Genomic DNA, 15,931 nt, shown 5'->3' with positions numbered 1-15,931 from the left:
TACTAAATGTCCTCCTGAACGCATACTAAATGTCCTCCTGAACGCATACTAAATGTCCTCCTGAACGCACACCAATTTTCCTTCTGAACGCATACTAAATGTCCTCCTGAACGCATACTAAATGTACTCCCCCCCTGCAGTCCCATTTGCTAATTAACCAAAATACTGTTGTAGCAGAGAGAGTGTGGAGGTGGGTTCCCAGATGGTAGAGAAGATGTAGACTGTCTGTACGTGCTCCCAGATTGTAGGGAATGTGCAGTGCAGGCACATATCACCTAATGGGAGATGACAGACTGTTTGGAGAACACAGAGTGTATTTGTATGTGTGTTTGTGCGTTGGTGTGTGTCTGTGTGAGTGGCTGGATTGGTAGTGTGACGGAGAGAGAGACACAGCAACTCCTAAACATGAAAGGAGCCCCAGACAAGAGAAAATAACAGTTTGGCTATCATGCAATCTATGCGTAGTGGGTGCGGAGTCAGGCGCAGGAAGCAGAGGGTAAAGAACAATGTTTTATTCCGGCGCAGTGAAAATGGTCACGCCAAAACACCAGGCGCAAATAACAAGACCGGCCCAAAACCAGGACCCAACCAGTCCGGAGGAAAAAACAACGGAAATAGCACAACCACAGACATGAACAGAGGAAATATAAGCCCGCACAAAGAGCAGGCGGGCATACCGGCTTAAATAGCCCAACTAAAACCTAAACAAGAAACAGGTGTAACCAATAAGACAAAAACAACAGAAAATGGAAAAAGGGATCGGTGGCAGCTAGTAGACCGGTGATGACGACCGCCGAGCCCCGCCCGAACAGGAAGAGGAACCACCTTCGGTGGGAGTCGTGACATTGGCAAGTACAGGCAGACAATCAAACATGCACAGGCAGACAGACAGAGAGTTATGCAGGCACATACACATACACCAGAGATGTGGACTCGAGTCACGTGAGTCGCAAAAATAAAAAAGTCGCAAAAATAAAAAAACACTCGACTTGGACTGGAACATCTATGACTAGGGACTTAACTTGGACTAGAGCATCTATGTAAAGTATACACAGGGAGTCAGGAAGCAGGTGTAGAAGGTGAGTTTAATAATAACAAACATGAAGATAATCAAAACAGGAGTAGCGTTGTACTAGAGCTGTAATACTAGAGACTTGGACTAGAGCTGTAATACTAGAGTCTTGGACTAGAGCTGTTATACTAGAGTCTTGAATTTCCCAAAAGAGCAGCACCACCTCTCCTGTTCCTCTCTCATTGGGTTAAATGGGAATTGACCCTTAAATTATTTTCTGCCTAGCGCCGCTGCGCCAGGCAATGGGAAAAATAGAGCACCATCCTATATTACAGTGTTCTATATTATAGACCACTGTTCTATATTAAAGAGCCCTGTCCTATATTATAGACCACTGTCCCATATTATAGACCACTGTTCTATATTATAGACCACTGTTCTATATTATAGACCACTGTTCTATGTTACAGACCACTATTCTATATTATAGATCACTGTTCTATATTATGGAGCACTGTCCTATATTATAGACCACTGTCCTATATTATAGAGCACTGTTCTATGTTATAGAACACTGTTCTATACTATAGAGCAATGTACTATATTTTCCACACTTGTCACTCTAAGCAAGAGTTTTGGGGGAATGTTTATTCTCAGCCAACCACAGGCCTCTCAACACGCATGTACTGGGCAGGGGGGAAACAACAACACTTGGAGATTGCACAATGTAAGTCAAACTGTACTAGCAACACTAACTGTAAATCATCATTTGGATTGCCTTTCTATTCATATTGATGATTCAAAAAACATTTATTTCCTGATCTGGGAAGTGTATTATGTAGGTCTATGTAATGTACTAATAGGCCTAGTGAATTGAAAGTGGTGTAAAACAATTAACCATTGACTTGGGGAAACGAAACCCACATTTAGGGACTTGACTTGAGCTCTGGTACTTGACATGAGACTCGAAGGTTAAGACTTGAAACTTGCTAAATTGTGACATGGTCACATCTTTGTAATACACTCTCTTCTTTTCAGATAAAGACGTTACACACACACACACACACACACACACACACACACGCACACAGACACACATTTGCACAGCCACTCTCTGCTTCCCCCTGTTCTATATAGGTTATGTGTTACTGGTCAGCAGTGCATTTAAAAAAAAAAAATTATGTGATGATATTAACAATGTGTGTGTGTGTGATACGAACACTGTGCTTTTTGTACAGTGTGTGTGTGCGTGTGTGTGTGTGTGTGTGTGTGTGTGTGTGTGTGTGTGTGTGTGTGTGTGTGTGTGTGTGTGTGTGTGTGTGTGTGTGTGTGTGTGTGTGTGTGTGTGTGTGTGTGTGTGTGTGTTTGGTTGGTCAGTGTTCTCCCCTCTACAGTGAGTGAACATGACAGTGCCCTATCCTGCATGTGGTCTCCTACAGTAGCAGACAGCAGGGCTCTGATAACGCTGTTTTAGAGACTCCAAGCAGGGGGAGGGCCACATTCGATTTTGTACCAGGATGATAGCTATCTCTCTGGCCTTGGAGCTGGCAATGGTCTCCATGCCTCTCCATGTTTCCATCAATCCCTCCATTTTTGTTATAATGATAGATAAAAAACACCTGTTTTAGCATGTCTTTGTCCCCCGACTCTCTCGCTCTCATCCTCCTCCTGAACTTGTTCAGCTTCAGTCTCAGTTCAGCTTGTTCAGCTTCAGTCTCAGTTGTTTAATCTTGTTATGTTCATACAAATAATTACACATGTTTGTGGATATTTTGTGGATATATTGAAGCAACATCACAAGACATCAGTCAGGAAGTTAAAGCTTGGTCGCCAATGGGTCTTCCAAATGGACAATGACCCCAAACATACTTCCAAAGTTGTGGCAAAATGGCTTATGGACAATAACGTCAAGGTATTAGTGGCCATCACAAAGCCCTGAGCTCAATCCTATAGAAATGTTTGTGCAGAACTGAAAAAGCGTGTGCGAGCAAGGAGGCCTACAAACCTGACTCAGTTACACCAGCTCTGTCCGGAAGAATGGGCCAAAATTCACCCAACTTATTGTGGGAAGCTTGTGGAAGGCTACCCAAAACGTTTGACCCAAGTTAAACAATTTAAAGGCAATGCTACCAAATACTAATTGAATGTATGTAAACTTCTGACCAACTGAGAATGTGATGATAGAAATGAAAGCTGAAATAAATCCTTCTCTCTACTATTATTCTGACATTTCACATTCTTAAAATAAAGTGGTGATCCTAACTGACCTAAGACAGGGAATTTTTACTATGATTAAATGTCAGGAATTGTGAAAAACTGAGTTTAAATGTATTTGGCTGAGGTGTATGTAAACTTCTGACTTCAACTGTACATACATTGGCAAGAACAATTATGTGAACCCTTTGGAAATACCTGGATTTATGCACAAATTGGTGATAACATTTTATCTGAACTTCATCTAGGTCACAACAATAGACAAACACAGTCTGCTTAAACTAATAACACACAAACAAGTATATGTTTTCATGTCTTTGTTGAACACACTGTGTAAATATTCAGTGCAGGGTCCAAAAAGTATGTGAACCCTTAGATTTCATAACTAGTTGACCCTCCTTTGGCAGCAATAACCTCAACCAAACGTTTTCTGTAGTTGCGGATCAGACCTGCATAACGGTCAGGAGGTATTCTGGATCATTCCTCTTTACAAAACTGTTTCAGATCAGCAATATTTTTGGGATGTCTGGTGTGAATTGCTCTCTTGAGGTCATGCCACAGCATCTCAATCAGGTTGAGGTCAGGACTATGACTTGACCACTCCAGAAGATGTATTTTATTCTGTTAAAACCATTCTGTTGTTGATTATCTTCTGTGTTTTGTGTTGTTGTCCCATTGCATCACTCAACTTCTGTTGAGCTTCAACTGGCGGACAGATAGCCTGACATTCTCCTGCAAAATGTCTTGATAAACTTGGGAATTCATTTTTACGTCGATGATAGCAAGCTGTCCAGGCCCTGAGGCAGCAAAGCAGCCCCAAACCATGATGCTCCCTCCACCATACTTTACATTTAGAATGAGGTTTTGATGTTGGTGTGCTGTGCCTTTTTTCTCCACACATAGTGTTGTGTGTTCCTTCCAAACTACTCAACTGTAATTTCATCTGTCCACAGAATATTTTGCCTGTAGCGCTGTAGAACATCCAGGTGCACTTTGGAAAAGTTCAGACTTGCAGCAATGTTTTTTTTGAACAGCGGTGGCTTCGTTCTGTGGTGTACTCCCATGAAGACCATTCTTGTTTAGTGTTTTACATATCGTAGACTCGTCAACAGAGATGTTAGCATGTTCCAGAGATTTCTGTAAGTCTTTAGCTGACACTCTAGGATTTTTCTTAATCTCATTGAGCATTCTGCGCTGTGCTCTTGCAGTCATATTTGCAGGATAGCCACTCCTAGGGAGATTAGCAACAGTGCGGAACTTTCTCAATGTATAGACAATTTGTCTTACGACTGATGAACATCAAGGCTTTTAGAGATACTTTTGTAACCCTTTCCAGCTTAATGCAAGTCAACGATTCTTAATTTTATGTCTTCTGAGATCTCTTTTGTTCGAGGCATGGTTCACATCAGGCAATGCTTCTTGTGAATAGAAAACTCACATTTTGTGAGTGTTTTAATAGGGCAGGACAGCTCTAACCAACATCTCCAATCTTGTCTCATTGATTGGACTCCAGGTTAGCTGACTCCTGACTCCAGGTGACTCCAGGAGAAGTCATTAGCCTCGGGGTTCACATACTTTTCCCAACCTACACTGTGAATGTTTAAATGATGTATTCAATATAGACACGACAAATACAATAATTTGTGTGTTATTAGTTTAAGCATACTATGTTTGTATATTGTTGTGACTTAGATGAAGATCAGATCAAATTTGATGACCAATTTATGCAGAAATCCAGGGAATTACAAAGGGTTCACATACTTTTTCTTGCCACTGTATGTATACAGTATGAATAGTGTGTAAATAGTATTTTTGTAGTCTCTTAGTGTCTTCCCCAAATATAATTACATTTAATGTACTTTTATTTTTTATTTTTTTATTTTTTTTCATCTTTATTTTAACAGGGAAAACAGACTGAGACCTGGATCTCTTTTACGGCTGTGCCCTGTGTAAACATGTTGACAAGTACAGTTTTAGACATACAGACAAGAACATTTCAAAACATACACAATTCAACAGAAACAATCACAGACAACATCATATTGATCCTCCATAAGCATTTTAAAATGGGCAAGGGACACCAGAGTGTCTAACTTAAGTTGGATCTGCAGTTTGTTCCATGAATAAGGTGCAAAGGAACTGAAGGCAGTCCTACCCAACTCTGTGGAGACCGCAGGAGTCTCTAATGTAATCCACATCTGTGATCTGGTTTTAAAATTAGTACATCTTGTGGAAATTAATGATGATATATATGGAGGTAGTTTTAAAAGAAGTGCTTTATAAATAAACAAGAGAGCATGTTGCTCTCGCCTCACAGATAGAGAGACCCAACCCACATGTTGATATAGGATACAGTGATGAGTTCTGTAACTATCACCCGTGATAAACCTGAGTGCACAATGGTACTGTAAATAGCATCCAGTGGTTTTAATGTGTTTGCCGATGCATGCATATAGATAATATCACCATAATCTAAAACGGACATAAAAGTAGCCTGCACAATTTTTTTCCTATTTACAGAGGACAGACAAGCCCTGTTTCTGTAAAGGAATCCTATCTTGAATTTGAGCTTTTTTCCCAATTCAGTAACATGTTTTTTAAAAGAAAGCCTATCATCTAACCATACCCCTAAGTATTTATATGCAGAGACCTTATTGATTTGAGTACCATCCAAGCTAGTGATTACAAACGTGTTTCTAACTGAGAGTTTAGACCTAGAAAAAAACATGACATTTGTTTTCTTAGCGTTTAAAACAAGTTTAAGCTGTAAAAGAGACCCCTGTAGTATCCTAAAATCAGACTCCAACTGCATTAAAGCTTGGTCCGCTGTTGGAGCAATAGAGTACATCACTGTGTCATCTGCATATAAATGGAATTTACAATATCTGACATCATCACCAATGTTGTTTATATAAAGTGAGAACAATAGTGGGCCAATTATTGAACCCTGAGGGACCCCTTTAAGTAACTGTAAGGGGTCAGACTTGACCCCATCGACCATGACGGCTTGAGTTCTATCTTTAAGATAGTCATAAAACCATCGGCAGGCATCAGTGCCCAGTCCTATAGATGACAGCTTACTCAAAAGGATAGCATGGTCTACAGTGTCAAAAGCTTTTGACAAATCTACAAACAACGCAGCACAGTGCTTTCTATCGTCTAAGGCATTTGCAATATCATTTACAACAAGCATAGTGGCCGATGTGGTACTGTGTTTAGATCTAAAACCAGATTGATTGGTACTAAGAATACTGTTAGCAGAAAGAAAAGATTGTAACTGTTTGTTGACTATAGATTCTAGAATCTTTACCAGACAAGGGAGCCTAGAGATGGGTCGATAGTTATCCAAATCACTACCGTCACCTCCCTTATGTAATGGCAGAACAAAAGCTGCTTTCCACACCTTAGGGATATTTCCTGTGCTTAATGTTAGATTAAAAATGTGTGTTACTGAACCAGCAAAAATAGGTGCAGCACACTTAAGTAAGTACGGGTCTAATTTGTCAGCGCCTAAGGATTTCTTAGTATCAATGGCACACAGGGCAATTAGAACCTCTGCTTCAGTTATTTTCTGGAAACTAAAAACAGGGTTACCATTTTTCAGAGTAACGGTTGAAAAGCAAGACGAAAAATCAACTAACTGGCCAGTACCACAAAGTCCACTTTTCCTTTCAAATAAAAAACCAGCAGAGATGAAATGCTTATTAAAAGCATCACAAATATCATTTTTTTCAGTTAGAATACAGAAGTCTGAGGTAATTTGCTTAGGAAGAGAAACAGCAGAATTCCCCCGTTTCAGTGAATTAACGGTTTTCCAGAATTTTGCAGGATCTCCTGCAGAATCTGTCATAGCATTAAGGAAGTAATTTGATTTTGCCTTTTTGACAGCTGCAGTACATTTATTTCTCAATTGCCTAAAAAAGCCAATCAGCTGGAGTACCTGTTTTCCTCGCCAAGGCCCAGGCCCGATTCTTTTGCAGGAAAAGACCTGACAATTCAGGAGAGAACCAAGAACTGGTTCGGTTTCTTACTCTGTGATTCTTAAGCGGGGCATGTTTATCAGACATAGAGGTAACAATAGAAGAGAAAAAAGCAAGGGCTAAAACCGGGTCCAGAAAGCAGCAAGTGGATAAAAGCTCAGAGTGATATAAGTCAAGGATAAAAGCTTGCTGTGAGAAATGTTTATAATTTCTCTTAGAGATTATACAGGGATCAGAGTGTTTCAGCCTGGTATCTCTAATACAAGCAATAGGGCAGTGCTATCTTATGGTGTTCTTGTTCTGTACTTTATCATGTATTTGTACGTTGTATGTGGACCCCAAGAAGTACAGTAGCTGATGGGGATCCTAATAAACTAAACTTTTTACGGTAATCATGGCCGAATACCGACCGGGCACGAAGGGCATGTGCCCAGGGGCCTTGACCTGCAGAGGCCTCCATTGATTTTGTTAGTCACGCTCACTCAGATATCATATTAACATGGCATAAGTCATGGCAAAATGTGTAGAATTGCAGGAAATTAGCTTTAAAACGACAAAAATGTATCTTCCCCCCATGTAAAAATGGGTAGAATTGCATGAAATTAGTTTTAAAATTGCTAAACTTTCTCTCCACCACATGTCAAAATGTGTAGAATTGCAGGACATATGTCTATCTGTCTTCTGTCTGTCTGTCTTGTCTGTGGCCCTAATGGTTGTGTTATTAGGTTGTGGTTTGTCTGGTTATTGGGGATGTTGTTACACCCTCTTCTCTCAGTGGTAAACGATCTGCCCAGAATCACTGTAGAGAGAACTGATACGTGGGTTCACATAGTATTTGACATCATTTAAAATCCTTGAGCCCAAGACTTACCCTTTTCACTGTCTTGATACACAAGGTCCTGGGTAAGGAGCAGTGCACACCTGTAGAATAGTGGTGTCATGGTGATTTTACTCTGACTTCACTACCCTACAGGACTATTTAGCCGTGTCACCTAAGCAGGCAGGTAGCCTAACGAAATGTTGCTGTTTCAAATCCCCGAGCCAAATAAGTGAAACATCTTTCCATGTGCCCTTGAGCAAAACAGTTAACCTTAATTGCTCATGTAAGTCTCTGTGAATAAGAGCATCTGCTAAATGACTGAAATGTAAAACGGGTCCAATCTCTGTAGTCTGAAGAGAGCCTTTGTTTATGAATTCAGTCATGGTCTTGTCACTTGTCAGTATGGACACACATGCATATTTACTGGTTGGTGGGATTCTGGACCTGAGAGTATTGCAGCAACAGACATAACCATGTTGGATGTGTGTGCTTGTGTATGTGTGTGTGTGTGTGTGCGTGCATGTGTGTGTTGAAGAGTGTTAGCAAATACAGTATAACCTTCTGTTTTAATAATATATTTACCCACAGGAGGCTGCTGAGGGGAGAACGGCTCATAATATTGGCTGGAACAGAGCAAATGGAATGTCATCATACACCAGGAAACAATGTGTCTGATGTATTTGATACCATTCCACTGATTCTGCCATTACCATGAGCCCGTTCTCTCCAATTAAGGTACCACCAACCTCATGTGAATTTACCATAACACTGCACCGTATTTGGAAACAGACAACCAAATCAATTGCCATTTTCTCTGAAATCATTATTACTTTATCAAAATACAATAAATCTCAGTTACAATACTTAAAATAGTATGTTTATTGTCAAGCTCAATTGATATTGAGTGCAGTATTCTGACTTACTTGACTTAGATTTTACAATAAATACCTCAACATGTATTAATTTCTCTATCTCCTCTCTCCTCTAATCCCCTCACCATCTCTCCTCTACTCCCTATCCCTCCTCTCCTCCCCATCTCTCCTCCCCTCCCCATCTCTCCTATCTTGCCCTTCCCATCTCTCCTCCCCTCTCCCTCCCCCTCTCCTCTTCCCAGATGCGACCATCCTGAGTTATGACGGCAGTAAGTTCATGAAGATCCAGCTGCCGGTGGTGATGCAGACGGAGGCTGAAGACGTGTCGCTGCGGTTCCGTTCTCAACGGGCATATGGCGTGCTGATGGCCACAACTTCACGTGACAGCGCAGACACACTGCGCCTGGAGCTGGAGACCGGCCGTGTCCGCCTCACAGTCAACCTAGGTAACGCTGCGCCTCGCGGTATAGCCTCATGCCACAGCAGCTACAACAAAACACAAATGGTGCACCTAGCCTATGGATCACATGACATGACCACAACAAGCATCCCAAACTGTGCACATACTGTAACGTGAACACATTGCTGAAGACAAGCTCACATAGGTTTATTGATCATAGTTTTACACAGGTTTCATGTAATACTATCCCACACATCGCACCCTCTTTATCCTGAAACAGACACTCATCTTACATCTACAGTATGCTGAACAAAAAGTTAAATGCAACATGCAACCATTTCTAAGATTTTGTTGACGTTACAGTTCATATAAGGAAATCAGTCAATTGGAAAAAATAAATGAGGTCCTAATCTACGGATTTCACATGACTAGGCAAGGATGCAGCGATGCGTGGGCCTTGGAGGGCATAGGCCCACCCACTTGGCAACCAGGCAACTACTGGGCAGCCAGGCCCAGCCAATCAGAATGATTTTTTTACAGATAGAAATATTCCTGTTGTTTAATCAGCTTCTTGATAAGCATTACCTGTTAGGTGAATATCTTACCTTGGTAAATGGAGAAATGCTCACTAACAGGGATGTAAGCAAATTTGTGCCCAAAAGTAGAGATATACTGTATATAGATATGTTTAACACATATTTAATTTCATGAAACATGGGACCAAGACTTCACATGTTGCGTTTATATTTTTGTTCAGTGTATATTATACTCGCACGCTACCCTGTTAGCTATTGATATGCTGTACATTACCCTGTTAGCTTTTGATATACTGTACATTATGTTGAATAGAAGGGGATGGTATTGAACCCTTCAGTGGCCAGAGTCTGCGGCTCTCCGCTCACTGCCAAATGAGCACGCTGTCGTTCTGACCCATCAGGGAATGCTCTATGTCCTACTCCACCTGTACCCCACCCTACCCTACCCCCAGATCGCTGCCCCACCCTCCCCCTTACAGCCAGATCACTGCCCCAAACACATACCCCACTGCCCCCCATATCCAGCCCCAGATATCTCTATCTAACCCTAATCTCCAGATATAATATTTAATGTATAAAAATTTGCAGACACTTTAATCCGGAACCTTGAATCCCATTATAGCCTTGAACCCTAAATACTGGTACCTTCCTGTCAGTCCCCCTTGGTGCTCTCAATATTTAGCGCTCGTGCCCTCTCCACCCCTTACTCGACAGAAGACACCAGACCTGTCTCTAAGTTTCAAGCCTGTCTGACTTTACTTATTGGCTTATTCCTTTCATCTCCTGTCGGCCCTGTCCAAGCCCTCTACACTCACAGGTCTGAAGTCTGTGCTCTGTAACAGTGGTACAAGTCATGTCTAATATCTAATATTGTCCCCCCCATATAACTAAATAGACCTGACCAAGATGGCTGCCATTGTCAACACATTCTAGAACTGTGCTGGTCTATGGAGGGACCATACATACACTCTAGTGTATTACATTTCTGCGTGGTCCCTCCACTGCCTCTGTAATCTTATTGGTATCCCAGACAAATAAGTGTTTTCGTCACGTGCACAGTACACAGCACTGTAAACACTACATTGAAATGCAGACTTGCAGCTCTTCATCAACACTAGAGTGAAATGCTGACTTGCAGCTCTTCCTCAACACTAGAGTGAAATGCTGACTTGCAGCTCTTCCTCAACACCACAGTGAAATGCTATGTTGAAGCCCTTCCTCAACACTACTTTGAAATGCTGACTTGCAGCTCCTCCTCAACACACCACTGAAATGCTGAATTGCAGCTTTCCTCAACACCACAGTGAAATGCTGACTTGCAGCTCTTCATCAACACTGCACTGAAATGCTGACTTGCAGCTCTTCCTCAACACCACAGTGAAATGCTATGTTGAAGCCCTTCCTCAACACTACTTTGAAATGCTGACTTGCAGCTCCTCCTCAACACACCAGTGAAATGCTATGTTGAAGCCCTTCCTCAACACGACTTTGAAATGCTGAATTGCAGCTTTCCTCAACATTACAGTGAAATGCTGACTTGCAGCTCTTCCTCAACACTGCAGTGAAATGCTGAATTGCAGCTCTTCCACACTACTACATTGAAATGCTGAATTGCAGCTTTCCTCAACATTACAGTGAAATGCTGAATTGCAGCTTTCCTCAACATTACAGTGAAATGCTGACTTGCAGCTCTTCCTCAACACTGCAGTGAAATGCTGACCTGCAGCTCTTCCTCAACACTGCAGTGAAATGCTGAATTGCAGCTTTCCTCAACGTTACATTGAAATGCTGAATTGCAGCTCCTCCTCAACACTGCAGTGAAATGCTGACTTGCAGCTCTTCCTCAACACTGCAGTGAAATGCTGAATTGCAGCTTTCCTCAACATTACATTGAAATGCTGAATTGCAGCTCCTCCTCAACACTGCAGTGAAATGCTGACTTGCAGCTCTTCCTCAACACTGCAGTGAAATGCTGAATTGCAGCTTTCCTCAACATTACAGTGAAATGCTGAATTGCAGCTCCTCCTCAACACTGCAGTGAAATGCTGAATTGCAGCTTTCCTCAACATTACAGTGAAATGCTGAATTGCAGCTCTTCCTCAACATTACAGTGAAATGCTGACTTGCAGCTCTTCCTCAACACTGCAGTGAAATGCTGAATTGCAGCTTTCCTCAACATTACAGTGAAATGCTGACTTGCAGCTCCTCCTCAACACTGCAGTGAAATGCTGAATTGCAGCTCTTCCTCAACACTGCAGTGAAATGCTGAATTGCAGCTTTCCTCAACATTACAGTGAAATGCTGAATTGCAGCTCTTCCTCAACACTGCAGTGAAATGCTGAATTGCAGCTTTCCTCAACACTACATTGAAATGCTGACTTGCAGCTCCTCCTCAACACTGCAGTGAAATGCTGACTTGCAGCTCTTCCTCAACACAACAGAATAAATGTGAAGTAGCAAATCTAATCAATAGACAATACAAAAAAAGAGCACAGCAGTCGGTAAAAAAGACAAGGTACTAAAAGAGTTAATAAAATAACAAGAAGGAGGTCAGACTTTTGACCGACAGAGACTTCCCCCGAGCTCAATTAGAACACATCGCCGGTCGGCTGTTTATGTGCTACCGAACGTAGCTCATAGAGCGATGAAAGTGCATAGATAAACAAACAATGGAGAATAACCGCCCATGTGGATGTGTGTGTGTGTGTGTGTGTGTGTGTGTGTGTGTGTGTGTGTGTGTGTGTGTGTGTGTGTGTGTGTGTGTGTGTGTGTGTGCATATACCCTACCGGTCAAAAGTTTTTGAACACCTACTCATTCAAGGGTTTTTCTTTATTTTTTATTATTTTCTACATTGTAGAATAATAGTGAAGACATCAACACTATGAAATAGCACATATGGAATCATGTAGTAACCAAAAAAGTGTTAATCAAATCAAAATATATTTTAGATTTGAGATTCTTCAAATAGCCACCCTTTGCCGAGATGACAGTTTTGCACACTCTTGGCATTCTCTCATCCAGCTTCATGAGTTAGTCACCTGGAATGCATTTCAATTAACTGGTGTGCCTTCTTAAACGTTAATTTGTGGAATTTCTTTACTTGGTAATGCGTTTGATCCAATCAGTTGTGTTATGACAAGGTAGAGTTGGTATTCAGAAGATAGCCATATTTGTTAAAAGACCAAGTCCATATTATGGCAAGAACAGCTCGAATAAGCAAAGATAAATGACAGTCCATCAGTACTTTAAGACAAATTTAAAGAACTTTGAAAGTTAGTTCAAGTGCTGTCGCAAAAATGATCAAGCTCTATGATGAAACTGGCTCTCATGAGGACCGCCACAAGAATGGAAGACCCAGAGTTACCTCTGCTGCAGAGGATAAGTTCAATTTGAGATACACGCCTCAGAAATTGCAGCCCAAATAAATGCTTCACAGAGTTCAAGTAATAGACACATCTCAACATCAACTGTTCAAAGGGGACTGTGTGAATCAGGCCTTCATAGTCTAATTGCTGCAACAAAAAAAACACTACTTAAGGACAGCAATAATAAGAAGAGACTTGCTTGGGCCAAGCAACACGTGCAATGGACATTTTACCGTGGGAAATTTGTCCTTTGGTCTGGAGTACAAATTGGAGATTTTTTGTTCCAACCGTTGTGTTTTTGTGAGACGCGGTGTGGGTGAACGAATAATCTCTGCATGTGTGGTTCCCACCGTAAAGCATGGAGGAGGAGGTGTTATGGTGCGGGGGTGCTTTGCTGGTGACACTGCGATTTAGCTAGAATTCAAGGCACACTTAACCAGCATGGCTACCACAGCATTCTGCAGCGATACGCCATCCCATCTGGTTTGGTCTTAGTGGGACTATCATTTGTTTTTCAACAGAACAATGACCCAACACACCTCCAGGCTGTGTACGGGCTATTTGTCCAAAAAGGAGTGATGGAGTGCTACATCAGATGACCTGGCCTCCACATTCAACCAACCTCAACCCAATTGAGATGGTTTGGGATGAGTTGGACCACAGAGTGAAGGAAAAGCAGCCAACAAATGCTCAGCATATGTGGGAACTCCTTCAAGACTATTGGAAAAGCATTCCAGGTGAAGCAAAGCTGTCATCGAGGCAAAAGGTGGCTACTTTGAAGAATCTCAAATATAAAATATATTGAGATTTTTTTAAACACTTCCTTGATTCCGTATGTGTTTTTTCATAGTTTTGAGGTCTTCAATATTATTCTACAATTTGTAAAATAGTCAAAATAAAGAGAAACCCTTGAATGAGAAGTTGTTCTAAAAGTTTTGACCGGTAGTGTGTGTGTGCGTGCGTGCGTGCGTGCGTGCGTCCGTGCATTTGTGCGTGCGTGCGTCCGTCCGTCCGTCCGCCCGCCCGCCTGCATTTAGCAGGAGAGGGCATGGCATTGGCAATACTTTCTGCCGGTATGTCAACCTCAGGGCAGCCTGTTGTAGCAGCACCCAACAGCACCTCACACTGACAGGGGGCTGACAACCCACATCACCACTGGTACAGGGCTGACAACCCACATCACCATGGTTACAGGGCTGACAACCCACATTGCCACGGTTACAGGACTGACAACCCATATCGCCACGGTTACCATAGATGTCTTCTGAAATCTGATCTGATGATGACAGACAAAAACATTTTGTTTACATTTATCCTTTTTTTTTTGTCATTTTTTAATACTTTCTTTAATTGGTTTCACTCGGTTCCCCTTGCCCTTAGATCGCTAGGTATCCCTCCTCCCTCTCCTCTGTCTCCCTCCTCTCTCTCCCCTCTCCTCCCTCTCTCCCCTCTTTCTTTTTAAAGCATTCCCTGTGCGGGCTGGCTGGCGTTGGTCTTCGGCTGTTTGCGACCACTTTTCTGCTGTGGTTGACGACACACGACTGGCAGGGCCACCTGGGTAGGATGTCTGGGTCAGTCCTCTCTTCTCACAGCACAACATTGACTCACTGAATAATCAGAGAGAGAGAGAAAGCTAGAGAGGCTGTGTAGCAGCAACAGCATGTGGTTCTTTAGCAGCATATACATACAGTAGTAGCATGTCATACAGAAATACTAGCAGTGTTAGTAAACTATTTGAAGGTAAGTAGTAGAAATAGAAGTTTAGGTCCACATGGTAGTGATGAAGTTGTAGTAAGATATAGTAGTAGTAGTAGTAGTAGTGGTAGTAGTAGTAGTAGTAGTAGCAATAGAAGTAGTAGTATTATTATGAGTAGTAGAGATAGTAGTGGTAGCATTAATTGCAGTAGAAGTAGTAGTCAGTAGTAGTAGCAGTAGCAGTAGTAGCAGTGGTAGTAGTAGTAGTAGTAGTAGTAGTAGTAGTAGTAGTATTAGAATAATATGATATTAGTAGCAGTAGTATCAGTATTAGTGACATTAGCAGTGTTAGTAGCAGTAGAAGTAATAGTAGTGATAGTAGCAGTAGTAGCACTAGTAGTATTTGTAGCAGCAGCAGTAGCAGTAGCAGTAACAGTGGTAGTAGTAGTAGTGATAGTGCCAGTAGTGGTAGTAGTAGTAGTGATAGTGTCAGTAGTGGTAGTAGTAGAAGAAGCAGTAAGTAGAAGCAGTAGTAGTATTAGTAGTAGTAGCGTAGTATTAGTAGTAGTAGTAGTAGTAGTAGTAGTAGTAGTAGTAGTAGTAGTAGTAGTAGTAGTAGTAGTGATAGTGATATTATTATTAGTAGTAGTATTAGTAGTAGTGGTAGTGGTAATAGTAGTAGTAGAAGCAGTATGTATTATTGATAGCCGTAGTAGTAGTAGTAGTATTAGTGTAGTAGTAGTAATAGTAGTAGTAGTAGTAGTAGTAGTAGTAGCAGTAGTATTAGTAGTAGTGATATTGGTAGTATTAGTAGTAGTAGTAGTAGTAGTGGTGGTGATAGTACTAGAATTAGTACTAGCAGTAGCAGTAGCAGCGGTAGTCCGTAGATGTGGTAGTAGTAGTAGTAGTAGTAGTAGTAGTAGTAGTGATAGTGCTAGTAGTAGTAGTAGCAGAAGTAGTAGTAGTAGTTGAAGCAGTAGGTATTAGCAGTAGTAGTAGTGATAGTAGTAGTAGTAGTAGTGATAGTAGTAGTAGT

General features: G+C 41.5%; 1 protein-coding gene across 18 annotated transcripts in view; it reads left to right on the top strand.

Moving 5' to 3' along the window:
• The window catches only part of LOC139571467 (neurexin-1a-like), an 865,000-nt gene that overhangs the window by 312,777 nt on the left and 536,292 nt on the right, over nt 1–15,931 (top strand). For all 18 annotated transcript variants that reach the window (XM_071394377.1, XM_071394372.1, XM_071394379.1 and 15 more), the window contains one exon: nt 9,141–9,344. In XM_071394377.1, coding sequence (XP_071250478.1) covers nt 9,141–9,344 — 204 coding nt within the window. The remainder of the gene's footprint in view (nt 1–9,140; nt 9,345–15,931) is intronic.

This window comes from Salvelinus alpinus, chromosome 3, assembly GCF_045679555.1.
Source record: "Salvelinus alpinus chromosome 3, SLU_Salpinus.1, whole genome shotgun sequence".
NCBI classification, from domain to species: Eukaryota; Metazoa; Chordata; class Actinopteri; order Salmoniformes; family Salmonidae; genus Salvelinus; species Salvelinus alpinus.
Note: the sequence above shows the minus strand (reverse complement) of the source record. Positions and strands in the feature narration are given on the sequence as shown.